This window comes from Caloenas nicobarica, chromosome 16 (assembly GCF_036013445.1).
Source record: "Caloenas nicobarica isolate bCalNic1 chromosome 16, bCalNic1.hap1, whole genome shotgun sequence".
Classification (NCBI taxonomy): Eukaryota; Metazoa; Chordata; class Aves; order Columbiformes; family Columbidae; genus Caloenas; species Caloenas nicobarica.
This window is the reverse complement of record NC_088260.1, coordinates 10,729,983-10,744,835: the sequence shown is the minus strand read 5'-3', so window position 1 is coordinate 10,744,835 and position 14,853 is coordinate 10,729,983. Positions and strand designations below refer to the sequence as shown.

Sequence of the window (14,853 nt, the reverse complement as noted above, 5' to 3'; positions counted from 1 at the left end):
CCCTCACTCTAACCAGGGGCTTGTGGCCACCAGGCAGGGCAGGCATACATGCCACACACAGACAAGTGACAAATACCATCTGGAGAGAAAACAGATGAGATGAACTCAACATGTAGCAACAGAGCACATCAGCCTTGCCTGCGGGGACCACACACTCCTGCAAGCCACAGCTGACCTCGGAGCGGGGACAACGGCCTGCAGACACTGCAACTTCTGCATGGTGATCCAGCCTTGACAGCTCACAGCTGAGTCCCCACCTGAAAGAGGTTTGTTTCCACCTCCCGCACACAGCACCTGCTGTTTACAGCAGACACCCAGCACAGCATCCACATAAATTCATCATGCAAAGGCCTTTTGAATTCCTGCCTTTCAACCACAAGATCAGCCATCACCTGAGTTCAGTTAGGAGCTCTATGAGCAGCAAACCAGGCGCTACACGACAGCATCTACATTAATGGCTCCGGGAGCTCTGGGAGCAGATCCCAGCAGCGTGTGTAGCACACTCACAGAGCAGAAAAGCACACCATGCCGAGGAAACAGAAAGGAGGTCCTGCCTTCTCGGACGGGCCCTGGGGTGCAGGAGCAGCCAGCACATTGGCACTGCGGACGCGGGGAGGAGCAGAGGTCACCTGGAAAGTACAACAGTGCAAGATGCAGAGGTGTTTTCTTGCTCACTGCTTGAGAGCTGCCTGTACACGTAACATTGCACACCACTGCAGCTCATATACATCGAGAATTCCAACCATCCTGGAGCTACAGCCCTTCCCTGACAGGAGATGCAGAACACAGCTCTTCATCATATCATCTCCTCCCCAGAATCCACTTGCACTGCAGACCCCTGTCTAAACAGGCAAACAGGACAGACTGCTGATTTGCTCCTTCCAATACTGAGATTTTGCCATCTTTTACTCCCTCCACTCCAAGAGAGATTGTGGCAGGAGGAGTTGCAGCCCACATTTCGGAGCTACCTTCTTCATCTCAGAGGGAAATTGAGTCCCTGCTGCACAAAGTGATCGTCGGGACACACAGGAACCACACACGCATCGTCAGGTTATTGCACAGACACGTACTGCACAGTGCTAGACAGGCAGAGGTGGGATTAGGTATTGCCGACGTCACCTCTCCTATCCAGCAGCTCACTACCAGCCTTTACCTGAACATTGTAGCTATTGAACTATCAAGTTGGGAGCAGTTGTTGGACTGGAAAACACTACTGGGGGAAAAAAAAAAAAAAAAAAAAAAACCACAAACCCACACAACAAACACATAAGAGAGAAGACTGCCTGCACCTGTGGGAACAAAGTGCCATCCTCAGTCTGACAGCCAACAGAAACAACTGTCTTGGTGCCAGGGGTCCAGGTCTGGGGAGAACAGGAGTGCCTAGGATCTTCAGAAGGAGGGGTGCCCACCACAGAAAGCTCATGATAATCATCATCAGAAGTTTCCCACTGGAATAGAGGCTGGGGAGCCAAGCTGAAGGAAGAGGAGGAGACCGGACTAGGAGCTGGGGTAGATGGCACATGGGAAGGCTGAGGTGGGAGCGGGAGGAGAGGTGCAGAGCCAGAGACGCAAGCAGGAGCAGCGTTAGCAGAGACTGGCTTTGGAGCTTCTTTAGAAGGCTGGAGCAGGGGAGAGGCTGGAACAGAGACCGTCCTCCTCGGGGGTACTGGGGATTCTGGAGGAAAAACCACCTAGAAAGACAGGGAGGAAGAAGAAAGGTGAATAAATCTAAAGAGGAACCAACAAGCGCTTCCTGCAACAGGAAGGCAGGTTGTTGCCGGTACATTTATTTAAGAGGAAAAAGCAGCAAGAAAGAGAAAGGAATTAGAAAATGTGCTTCTTTGAGGAGCTCAAGGAAGAGCATCATCATCTCACACCCAGAACTTCCTGCACAGGGACAATACTGAGGAAAACAAAGCACACCTCTGTGACAGGCTTCCCAGCGTGGTTTTAAAAATCATCCCCACGTGGAGATTTGCTGTGCGATAGCAGGAGACTGCCCAAACAGAAACCATCACCAGCACCCTCGGATCCCATTCCAATTCTTAAACATCAAGACCAGGACCCATGTGCTGGTTCCCTTTTCATGCCAGACAAGGCTGAGTAGAAATGTTAGTTCTTCATTTTGTGTTGCTTAGGACACTCAGAAAATCTGCACCTCCACACAATGCTATCTGGACAGAGGGACACGCTGGAGTGTCCCAGCACATGTCCCTGCTTTCTACCTTCTCTACTTGCTGTCCACCATTCTGCTCTTCCCCCTGGGGCCTGGCAGTGATGACAACCCCTTCTGTCAGCCAGTCGTCCTGGCTCTGCCACTCCTCCTGCTCCTGCTCAGCAATGCCCAGTCTGTCCTGCAGCTCTTCAATCAAGCGATCTTGGGACTCGGTCTTGTGAAATATGGCAGGACCTAGTTTACGCCTTGGAGAGAGGTCACGATACATTGGATGCACGTTTGCAGTCTCTTTTGTCCTCTTGATTAAAGATTTAATCTAAATGACAAAGGTAATAGTATCAGCAGAGAAGAGCAATGTCAGAGCAAGCCCCAAGATGCAACAGCACAAACTCAAGCCATTAGTGACAACCGTGAGCAGGAAGAGTGATGACATTTATTCCACAATGCCAAAATTCCTCTTGGCATAGCCCAGAACAGTGACTCAGTGCAAAGAAAAACCCCATAAGGATAATCACAGCAGCCAAAAATAACTAGCTAGAAAAGGAAGGGAAAGATTAACCAGCTGGAAGCCAAGATAGGGGGTGCAGCATGACCACTCCGCTGAACACTACAGAAACCTCAGCATCACAAGGACACAGAGCAGCCTCTCTGCGTTTGCCCTTTACGGGCAGAAGACTCTTGGTCAGAGACGTCTGGTGCACGAAGTGTACTCCAGTGCTGGAACACTCACAGCTCCAGCAGTGAGACCTAAAAAGGCGAGCAGAGCAGAGGAGCTGCCATCCCAAGTCAGGGACATCCTCCAGCGGCATGAAACAGCCCTTTGAATTTTTCAGAAGCCTCCGTGGACTGAGCCTTATCCCACTTAGGAAATAAAAAGTCCAGTTCACCGGGAAGCCCCTACAAACTGCCATGTTCCGTGCTGCTGACTGACATGCAGAAGAAGTCACAAGATAAAGCAGAGGATTTCAAACCTCCATGACATGCAGCTGTCGGTCACATTGCCCAGAGCCGCGTGCTGTTAGCGTGGGTGAGCCCAGGCACGTTCACACCACACACAAAATGTTAGAGCGCTGTCAGAACATTCCTGGCTAGGACTCGTCCTACTCCTACATTCACACAGTGCCTGCCTGGCCTGACGCAGAAATCCTCTCAATGGGTGGTTTGGAGATGCACGGCGGATCCCATTCAGTTTTCCAAATGTTTTCAGGAGATTCTGGAGCAACTGCAGAGCTTCTGAACTGCTCCTTTTCCTGGTTTCCTCTGGCTCTGTTCATGTTCACCGTACCTGCCTTCCTAGGAGTTCTGTCTCTGCCCTGCCTCTCCTTGCCCAGATCAGGACACCCATCTACCTTGGCTTCATGCACCACTTCAGCCTTCAGCTCCTGTCCTTGCTCCACTACAAAACCCAACTGGTTTTTAGTGTCTGGGAAGACATCCCACCGATCCACGGCCACCACAGAAGGCTCACGCACAGGATTCAGAACACTGTCGTTCTTTGTGTGCACCTCTGGCACATGTGCAGACAGCTCCAGGGCCCACAGCTCCTCTAAAGCTGCTTCCACATCTCTGCCCTGGGAAGGACGGGCTGAACTGTCCCTGAACGCTCCCTGCTGATCCAGCTCTTTAGGTATCTGCCCCTTCCCTTGACCATCTAAAGTGCTTGAAATTGGCACACTTGAGATTTTGGGGTCAGTTCTCTGCTCCTCCTTCTCAGCCTTTTTTGCAAAATGGTTCTCTAGGCTTTGCGCCTCCACATTAACAGATCTACACAGGAGCTCCACACGGGTAGCCGGCACAGCCTGGAAAACGTTTCTAGAAGGATCAGGCTTTCTGCTGAGCCGAACCAAGCTGGCAGAGGTCATCTGCTCCCCACGAGTGGCAGAACCAGAAGAGACCCGTGGTGGGGGCACAGGGACTGTTTGTGGCAAACAGGACATACGTGGGGCAGACGTTGGCACTGCCGTGTCCCCACTGTGACTTGCAGGAGGGTGTCTGGGATGGGACAGCACTGTTAAACTGGGAGGAGTGTTGCTGGAGTCTGCATTTGCTGAACTGGGAACTGGTTCTAGAGAGGGTTCAGAAATCAGAGACATAGTGGAACTAGTCTGCAAAAAGGAGACAGAAGGAATAAGGAGAGAAAAAGATAAAGGCAGAGGTAAGGAGAAGAAAAAAAAGCAAAGAATTAAGCATAACAGCAATCATGACCTCCAAATAAAGACCCATGTTGATCCAAAGCCAAGAGTACGGAAGGAAAACGAGATATCAAAGAGCAGAACCAGTAAGACATTGTGCTGATCTTCACGTGAGATTACAGGAGACAAAATTCTACAGCCAACAAGACTCTTTTCCTACGCCCTCCTGTGACAGCTCCTGTGCTCACCTGCAGCTGTGATGGGGACACGCAGCAGCTGCTGGGAGACCAGCTACAAACCCAGGAATGTCTAGACTCTGAATAAAGGTCACGTTAACTTACTGAGAGTTAGACACGTAAATTTTACATTTCAGAGCTAAAAAAAAAGCAATCAATGAATAGAACAAAGCATGACATTTTCTTCTTGATACGCTAATAAAATGCTCCAGTTGGCTGAGTACATGGCAATGAAAACAAAGCTGCGGGGCATTCACAGTGCGAGCAGATGACATGGGCTTTGTTCTATTCACATCACTAATCTCACCTTGGACGTGACATACACTGAATCTATACAAGTCTGTCAGTCACTCCATGCTCCTGTAAGCACTGCTTAGGTGGCTGGATTACCCTCTTCCCCGTAGGCCAAACACTCCACATTTCAATTGTAATAAAATCAGTATTAATTTTAATCCAAAATACACTCTAACGAGAGCAACTGATAAAGAGTCCATGGTTCTCCTTCACTTCGAGTCTTTTAAAGCAAAAGATCATGGGTTTTCCTTTCTCCTTTTTCAGTGGTTCCTGGCTGTGCTCTAGGCAACAAACTGTTATTATTCCATTTTCTTAAAAAGGGAAAATTAGAACAGTGGCTTGGACAAGTTCACACAGCAGGTCAACCTAGAACCAATGCTGAGCCCTCCCCATTTTAAAAATGTATCCACAAAGAATTTCCAAATCCAAGAGCTATTAATATAAAGACCTGCTCTGATTCTTAGTCGCGTTTTCCAAAGAAGCCCTGAGAAGTTGGATGCTCGTGCTCTGAGGCAGCAGAGCATCAAACCTCCTAAGCCCACGTATGGTATCTCAGTCTTTACTTACCTTTCTGGGATAATTATCAGGAATAAAAGGATAAAATTAACCAGAACATACACAAAATCTGCCAGTAGATGGAAGGGACATAAACCTTCAGCTGACCTAAGCTGCTGCCATCCCGAAGGGTCAGGAGCTGGTACACACAAATTTGTGAAGTGCCAACAGCAGCGCTACGGGGAGACCACAAAAAGAAAAGCGCAATAGGGGACCACAATTCCTTACAGATTGCTCCTCCCCTCGAGCAGCACAGCAAGACCCAGTCACAGCAGAGAAAAAGGACTAAGTAAGTACATTCAGTAGTTAAAACGAAGGGATTTCCTAAAATTGCTCTCCCTCTGTACTTTGCCTAGGCTGGGTGTACCTGCACAAGTAACCTGGTTTTATGCCATGGTTTACACTTTGCTTCCAGACTTCCTAAAATTAACTCAGTCATTTCCAAGGCAAGCCTACCATTTCACTCAAAAGTAAGTATATCCAGCATACTAAAAACATACTAGCTCCAAAATAAGAGCAGCGGTTAAACACTTAACAGTAACAGAACAGTTAAATACAGGCATCTAGCTATGCAGTGAGCAGGCATCATATTACACAGAAATGGCAGAGGCTGAAAAAACAAGTGCATTAAGTAATCTCAGTGCCCACTGACTGATGAGCCAGATAACCAAAATCAAATGGATTCCGTAAGCAAAAAGAATGAGCAACTCATTAAAGCAGGCAAAAGATGATAAAAGGTTAATGTATCAGCCTGTAATAGCACCTTTTACTCTGGGGTATGAGGGAAATGAAACATCAGTGCCTCTACTCCTCCCATCTCCACCTACTGCAACTTCCAGTTGTATCTACTACCAACTCCAACTAGTTACACACCATACTTAGTTCTTCTGTCCTATTTCTTGCAGCCACACACAGCTCTGGCACTCAAACAAGAGCCTTTCATCTTTCACCTTTACAAAGACTCCACTTCTCTCCCATCTTGGCACTTGTATAGAGCAGAAATCCATTTTTACAGACAAGCTGACACCACTCACTAGTTGGCACAAATAGAGGAGGTAAAAACCAAACAAGGATTAAAGGGAAAATGAAACAACCCAGAGTACAGGAAAAAGGAAAGTAACTGTTAGAAACAGCCAATGACAATATTAACAAAAGGAAAATGATCACAGAAACCATGTTCTTTGTGCTTCAGGAGAACATCTAGACACAGATGAGTTCAATGCCTCACAAAAATGCTAACGCTGTGTTTATAAAACCCAAATCTTGAAGTGTTGCTGCATATCAGTTTGCTCAACCAGAAACTAAGCCAGGAAGGCAGGCAGGCAATATTACAGAATGCAGCTTATCCCCATCATGTAGGTTTTATTGAAGTTGCACAAAGATTCTTAGGCCTTTTCTCCAGACTGCAAAGTATTCGAACACCCACACTTAGAAATGTCCCCTCCTTGTACCTCAGAAGGAAAACCTGTGCTGGGCGAGGTCATTCTCAGGTGCCAAGAGCTCACCTGGGAGCAAAGGCTGGTGGCAGCAACCACACCCCAAGCTTGTTTTCCGAGCCCTGATAAAACCAGCAGCGACACGAGGCCGTAGCTGCACGCACAGGGAAGGAGCAAGGCAGAGTGTGCCAATAGTACAGGGGGGACTCTCCAGCTCCACAAGAGCGCGGTTTTTCAACCAGATCAAACAGACGTTTGTGGATATCCTGCACTCCACCCTAGGACCCAATATGGAGAAAGAATGGCCACACTACTGTGTCAATATTTGCAACTGACTGAATACACACTGCAGGAAGTCTGGAGAAAACAGTGAGTAACTCCTAGATTCTCACCAAATGAGTCTGCCAGAAACAGCAGACTGAATTCAGTTCCGGCAAGTGCAAGCGCAGTCTGTCAGAGCAGGCGTGCTCACTGCTGGGTTCCCAACTGCACACTTGGTCAGAATTCTGGGTGCTGTAAAGACCCCCACGAAACCATCAGCACACATCAAAAGTGCTCACGTGAATGGTGGCACAGAGAGAACAACAAATAGCAAAGCTGTCACTGAATGTCCTGTGTACCACTCCTCACAAAACTCCTGAGCTCGGGCTGCCCCACCTGAAGTTGCAGTAGGAGGAGAGGTGAGCTCAGCACAAACAAGTAACAAAAAGCACCAGTGGAATCTTCCACATGAGGAAAAACCAGAAAGCTAGGGACTTTCTTATAGAAGGCAGACTTGTGTATGTAAGAAAGGCAAACCCAACAATGAGGACAAAGAGAACATCTTAGATATCTGCTTTCTCCACCTCTCTCAGAACAAAATCAAGTGGATAATTCAGTAAGGCTATAAGCAAACCAGTTGAAAGTAGAGGGTAAGAAGAGAAAATATTTTTCATTTTGCTGTGACTATGGGTAAATGAGGTCTCATTAAAATAAGTTCCACAGTTGATCATCTAGTGGAAGAGGGATAACATACCTATGTGAATAAAAAAAGAAGTTACCCAGGGACATATATCAAGTGCTTCACTTGCCAAGATGACCATGGGCAAGTTAATCCTGAGCTTATTCTATCATGTGATTTTTATGTGCTACTCGTGACTGAAGTAGCAGTTCTTTTCCAATACAACTGTTTGATTTCCAAATGAGATTCTGCATAGTATTTGCTATCCTCTGCCTCCACAAGAAGCTCAGACTTTAATCCCATTTTGAGGCAAAGAAGAGATGTTTTAAGATGGAAACCTCTGAAGTCTCCAACTGTCCAATGCAAAAGCTTCAGTGCTCATAGCACGTGCCTAAAAGATCCTCCCTGGGGAAAACACATCAGGGTAAAAATACACTCCAAAGAGGAGGGTCATCCCAGAGAGCAGAAGAGCTTGGTCTGTGTCAGTGAGCATACTCATGTCCCATGCTCCTCTACTTCTTGTTAAGTTGCAGCACAGCAAAATAATTCACTCTGTACCGAGCTCATTATCTTTGGCAAGCAAACTGCAGAACCAAAGGAAAAACAGACCCCAGAACTGCCTTACCCTGCCAATGATGAGAATTTATAGCAGCACTCAGCACAAATACCACCATAGGCCATTTCTCAGAGCAGGTTTGAGAGGTAGGGAGGGCATTCTGGAGACCAAACAAGGTCAGCAGATGTGGCTAATAGGCAAGAGAGTCTGGGGGTAGGGAGGCACAAGATGAAGCATTAAGTTGTCATGACAGGGCACCTTGAAGTCAGAGAGAGATGCCATCAGCTCATCCAGTTCTCGTGTAGCTGAAGAAGCAGATATACGGGTCTGCTGCTGACTGGCGGTGACACGCTGGGGGCTGCTCACCTCCCCTTGGCTCACAGTGATTGCAGGGCTGACAAGGAACAGGAGAAAAAAAAAAAAAGGGAGGGTGGAAACAAAAAAAAAAAAAAAAAAAAAAAAGAGAGTGCATTTAAGCCTGGGAACGCACTCCTAGACTGGAAGTCCCACTGCCCCCCCACACAAGCACAGCACGATGCATTTCAGCAGTGCTGCTCACCCTGGCCAGCCCTCCCCAAGATCCAGCTTCCACAACACACCCAGACCCCATTTTTCTGCTGAGTCTTAACAGGAGTGTGTACACACACACACATATCCCCTTCCATTAAGGAATGGACAACCACCAAACATTCATTTTGTCAGACAGTGGGTATTTGTGATCAGCTATAAATCTGAGTTTCAACAACCCACCTCTCGTAAGATGCTTATGTACTTTTTCATCCAGTAGATAAAAGATCACCAGCATTTTCATGCATTTGCTTCATTTCCAACCCTTTAGACAAAGCCCATCTTCTGTCTGTCACCCTCCTGCAGCACCTGTCCCTATACTACACTGTTCCCACGACAGCCAGTCCTACCCCACCCAAGCCAGCAACCACCAAAACACAACTCACACTGGACTTGGCACAGAGCTCTCCAGCTCATCCAGCAAGCTCTCCACGCTGGGACGCACGTCTTCAATCCCACGTGCACCATTTCGCTTTGGCTTTTCTTTTGTAGGGGGTGCAGCCTTCCCTCCCGCAGAGCTGCTGCTCTCTGGGAGGACATAGTGAGGTCCAGTCACGCCAGGCAGTGAGGGGCTTCTGCTGGCTTCATCTTGAGAAAGGGGGAGCAGAAAAGAGTTGTTCAGACCCCTAGGTCCATACACACCTGCCAATCACAGGCAAGAGCAACAAATTTCCTAGAAACCTTGTGGAACATCCACCTTTGAGGATATTCAGAACTTTACAGCACAAGGGCCTGAGCAACCTAATTTAACTTTGAAATATAAGTTAGGGCCAATCTTGAAGGTGGAGCTCAAGAGATCCCATCTGTGCTAAATGAGACTTTCATCAGCGGCTGGAGGGGTCTCCCTCAGTGAGGATGTTGGAAGCAAAAAGTAGGCTACTATTTTGAGAATTAATCTATCCACTCTTTCCAAATGTCTCGCTGCTCCTTACCTGCTGGGAAGCCGCTGGCGGGATTATGTTGAACGGCATTCAGCTCCAGAAGAAGTCTGTCCAGTTCCGAGAGGTTGCTGCCCAGAGAGGAGCTGGTCATTGTGGGAGATGGTTCCGCAGACTTCTGCTTGTTCGGGAAACTAAAGATAAAAGCGAAGCATGAAACTTCTACATCGAGATACAGCAGAAGGATGCAGGTAAACTTGCATCGGGTTCACAAAGTTTACACATGTACTATATTCTTTTCAAGCTGATGCTTTTAGCTCTGCTGGAAAGATGATGTGTGCTTTGTGAAATGACTACAATGCAGCCACACCTCCAGCTGTCAGTTACAAAGAAGCAGCATTGATGGACAGGACCTCACATTTTAGGACGCTGTGCTGCACACCCCTGTAGCAAAGAGTTAACTGTCTGCAGATCCAAGATGCACAGAACGGCAGTAGAACCATTAGCTTGTGTTCAGGAAAATGACTTGTTTTGCTGACATCACACACACAGCAAAAACCTCTCCCCTGAACTAAGGGAATGCAGGGCCAGCACAGACGGAGAAAGAGGCAAAGTACAAACCTCAAGCTATCAACAAAAATCAAAAGCAGCAGGTTACGCGGGAGCCTCTTGCAGCACTCAAGGTCTCTTTTCGAGTCCTCAAACCTTTAATTTGGGAAACTCTAATCAATTTATAAAAAAGTAATTTGGAACTATTTTCTACTGTGTTAAATACACAAGTCCTGAAGGAAGTGTAGCTGCACACAAGTGTGTATAAAACACTGGTTGTAATTATTGCTTAGCCTATATGGGTGAGCCCATTTACACACACAACTGCAAACTGTTTCAAAGCAAAACTCAGCACCAGTTTATCGTAATTACACTATAAGAGTCTTCCCATTGTCAATGGCAGGGAGATTATTTTCTCCTCGTTTTACAAACAGAGAAACAACTTCTAATGCTCTAGAGGTTCTTATTTTATCAAAAAGATACTTTCCAAATCCAAAATGCGAACTTCTGTCTTGCACATACTACCACGTTATGCTCAGAGAGTTAATATGTAACAGGCTTTAGGACTCTGACATCTACAACATCAGTGATAATTATGAAATTCCATAAGGGCAGTTATCTTTCTCTTCAGACTAGAAAAAAAAAATATCCACACATGCAATCTGAGGAGGGCATGCCTCATCCTGACCCAAGCACACAAGCTACAATTCACACCAGAACCAAGCCATGCCAGACCCTTGTAGAGAAGGACTTATGGCTGTAATTACCTCCATTTTGTACTAATTGCATGCAGCCATCTGAAAAAATTGCAATTATTGCCTCCATTGGGCCATCTCTGGACATGCCTGCCTCTATCAAGATTTAGTTTTCGTTGAAAGCAGCTTCCTGCTCAGCAGAAAGAGCTGGGCATGGTTAGAACACACCAGAGAAACACCAGTCTCCTGTAAAAAGGTACCCGGACAGAGGGCACTGCAGAGGGCCAGAGATGAAGTTCCAACAGCCTCTTCCTCACCCATCCCCACGTCAGCAGAAAGGTCTGTCCTACCGCACAGGCTGCTCCTCTGATCTCAGTGTAAGAGGAGCTGCCTTTGCCAGTACAAACAACATATCCATCATCTACTGAGATTAGTTTTAAAATTCTAACTTACTTGAAAATTCAAGTCATTGCCCATCCTGCCAGGCCACAGGTAACTGCATTCCCTGCGATAACTAACCCAAAGGCCACCCACTTCTAAACAACTTTTGGGCTGCTTAACAGGGGGATGGATTTGTCACTTGTCTCTGCATCAAATCCTTCACAACAGAATCCAGACCCTGTTCTGTCTGAGGGATCCTTAACCCCTTCTGCAGCTGAGCAAACCAAAGGGTCAGGTCAAGGCTTGAAATGAGTATGAAAGTTACAGCAGCCTCTTACAAAAGAGGTGATCAGAACCAACACAGGGCAACATAACATACAGAGGGAGCGCAGTGAGGCACAGCAGGCTCAGGCTGTGAGTCAAGCTTATCTCTTAAAAGGGACAAGATACCTGTAGACGTGTTCCTCTTCACTGGCACGGGGAGAAGGAGAGCTGAGCCCGTCTCTGGGAGCAGAGGCACTGGAGCTTTTGGCACTAGAGCTGTATATAGGAGACTGGGACTGGGGCTGTGGAAATGAGATTTGCGTTGGGAACAGAGAACACAAAACGAACAGGTACACTACCGCATTGAAACCCCACATGTGGACTGAACAGAACAAAGTCCAGCAGAAGAAAAAAAAAAAAAAGTGCTATATAGCTGAGCCAGCCTCTATCAGATGAGCTATACTAGGAACAACTATTCTCCGCTTGCTTCAGATTTGCCTATGAATCGCGGATTTGTGCTGGAAACCCCCAGACTGCTTTCTGCAGCCTACGAGACAGATGACTAACACTAATCTCATCACACTACCGTTTTGTTGGAACAATGACGATGGGTTTCAAATTCTGTGCTGCCATTTGCTCCAAACAGTTAGTTGTACTAAAACCCCACACCTCCCCCCATTTCCCCACTCTGTTCACAGCCAGACTCATCCTCACTTCTTGCCGTTCCCTCCCCTCGTTCACTTCCTTGAGCGATACCGCACCAACAAAACAAGCACGTGCCCTCCCCATCCGCAAATGTTCACTTACTTGCTGGTGGACGTATCTGGATACGTTGGGTTGCCACTGATCTATGGGGTCAATCACGGTGCCGTTCAGGGCCTCATTGGAAGGTGGCGGGGGCACGGGAGGTGGCACCGCAATCTCTTGGTACGTGTGGTTTCCAGTTGGATAGGAGTAAGGCGTTTCTTCTGTTAGAAACACTGGCCGTTTGGAAATATGTGAGGTGGTGGATTCCAGGTCTGCCAGTAAAGCGTCTGCAGGAATGAGGAAAAAAAAAATAACGATTAAAAAAGGTAAAATCCCAGACTACAGATTTTTTTCTTTTGTCTCATTCAGGATATCTGTATCAGAAGGTCTTCCGGAAGATTTTTCATCTGGGGTGATCTACTAAATGCCCTGAAAAACATTAACCCACTCAGTCCTGGGCTGCAGTAATCAAACTTTTGGTACAAAGAAAACACCAAGAGGTAACAAAGCTGCCAGAAAAACTGTCAGTCTCAGATTTTTGTCTTAACTGGAAAAAACGGGGACTAACAGAGACCTGTAATCTCCCTGCACCTCGCAGAAGAGCAACCTAGGAGAAACCTGCCCAGAGACATTGACACAGAGTAATTACAGACTCCACATCATCAGAGAGTCATTTTTTGTGGCCAGCGGCACCAGTTTCTGCAGGAAACAAGATGTTGGGAGGGGTTTTGTCCAGAGTCTAAGGTAGTGGAAGAAGCACAAAACTCTTAAATTAGTCCATCGGCACAGCAGGCATATGTGCCTCAGTTTGCCTAACAAAAATACATCACACAAACAGTTAACTGGTTTCCAGAGACTGCCAGGTGAACACCATTTCTTCTCCTGGAAACAATTCTCAACTTGCTGGGTGGAGACTGCTCACAAATTCCTGAAGAGAAGAAAAACTTCCACCAGCTAGAAACACCATCGCCGATGCCAGGCGGAGGAACCCACGTCACACAGTTAGCGCCTCTCCGAAATCTCAGAGCAGGAGAAATGCCCCTCAGAGACAGGGCACGAGGAGGCATTCCTGCCTTCCTGGATTTCCCCCTGCCCATTCCCAAGCCAGGGCTCCTCTGCAGTGACTCACAGGGAAATCCCAACTCAATGGGCTTTCTGTCCCATGAACCCACCCTGCGGAGCCCACTGCGGTCCCTGGCGGGGGAAACTCCGGCGAGCGGCTGCAGGTCTGCGCTGTGCTCACTTTCTAAAGAAAGCCTCGCTGGCCGGGTGCCCGGCTCTCCACCAAGCTCTAAGCACACCTCGTTGAGGCTGTTAGAGAGGAGCTGGATCGCCAGGGACATCAGTGCTCTCCATTATAAGAGCATCAGGACATACCTGTCAGGTCCCTTTAGAGATGTGGAATTCAGCCAGACACCAGGGACACGACTTTGGCAGAATTAGCAGAGGAGGCTCTCAAAAAACCCTTTGAATCTCCCTCCCCTCCATGCGGACCCAACTGTCTTCGGGCAGTCTCATGTAGCAGGATTTGTCTTTCTCCTCCTGTGCACAGCAGGTACTCGATACTCATGTTTGGGATGTGAAGGCTCAGCCTGTGCATAGACATCCTGCAGCATCCTGCAAGAGTGTCATGAGGAGCCCAAGTTCTCAGGTGGCACCAGAATAGCAACCAAGCAACTGCTAATGGCTGCGGAGCATGTGTGAGGGCACCTGCCAGCTCCAGGCCGCTTCCTGAGCGCCACAGACCACATCAGCCAAGGTACTTAGCAACCCTCCAAGAAAATGTATTGAAGGGTCAAATGGAGGACGGTATTATCGTATTACAAGACGAGGAAGGTGCTGCTTTTATATTCATTGTCATCCACAAATCAAAGCATCACGAAAAAAAAAAAAGGCAGTCCTGCCCTCAGAGAACAGAATACAGCCATTAGCAAATTAAATATTGTGTTAAATTAACTCTATACACCTTTCATGCAGCCAAGATGTTCCAAATCATTTAAGCCACAGGCTTCTTCTTAGAGGGGCCAAAATACCCCAGAATCAGTTTCACTGAAGGTATACAAGCTTTCTGCAGCTGGGGGAAAACGAACTTAACCTTCTTTTTAAGCAAAAGAACAGCTGGTGGATTCCAATATGAAAAAGGCACATACCTCAAGGGAACCGCTGAAGTGCTGCTGCAATTCCTCCAGCCAGGCAGGTCCTGTGGCTGGAGGTCTGTGCACACAACCTCCAAGAAGTGCTGTCCCAGAAGGTGTGGTTTTTGCTTCTCCCCACCAATGACAAAGGCAAATCCAACTCCACCAGGAAGTGAAAACCCCAGGAGAGTGCTGGGCTCCTGCAGCCCTGCAGAGGGGACCCAAACCCTTTTTCCACCCTCCACCACCAGCCCTCACTGCGGGACAGGCAGATGTAACCACCTCGCCACAAAACCCTCCTCCTGGGTCAGC

At 47.6% G+C, this 14,853-nt stretch overlaps 1 protein-coding gene across 4 annotated transcripts in view; it reads right to left on the bottom strand.

Moving 5' to 3' along the window:
- The window catches only part of PXN (paxillin), a 47,530-nt gene that overhangs the window by 9,106 nt on the left and 23,571 nt on the right, over positions 1-14,853 (bottom strand). For 2 of the 4 annotated variants that reach the window (XM_065646571.1, XM_065646574.1), the window contains exons 1-4: positions 3,304-4,039; positions 2,226-2,492; positions 1,290-1,691; positions 555-629 (exon numbers count right to left, since the gene is read on the bottom strand). In XM_065646571.1, the coding sequence (XP_065502643.1) occupies positions 555-629; positions 1,290-1,691; positions 2,226-2,492; positions 3,304-4,038 (1,479 nt within the window). In that variant the 5' untranslated portion in view covers position 4,039. Of the gene's footprint in view, positions 1-554; positions 630-1,289; positions 1,692-2,225; positions 2,493-3,303; positions 4,040-8,583; positions 8,720-9,278; positions 9,481-9,824; positions 9,965-11,845; positions 11,962-12,466; positions 12,694-14,853 lie in introns of those variants that run through there. The other 2 variants (XM_065646573.1, XM_065646572.1) reach the window with 2 other exon arrangements.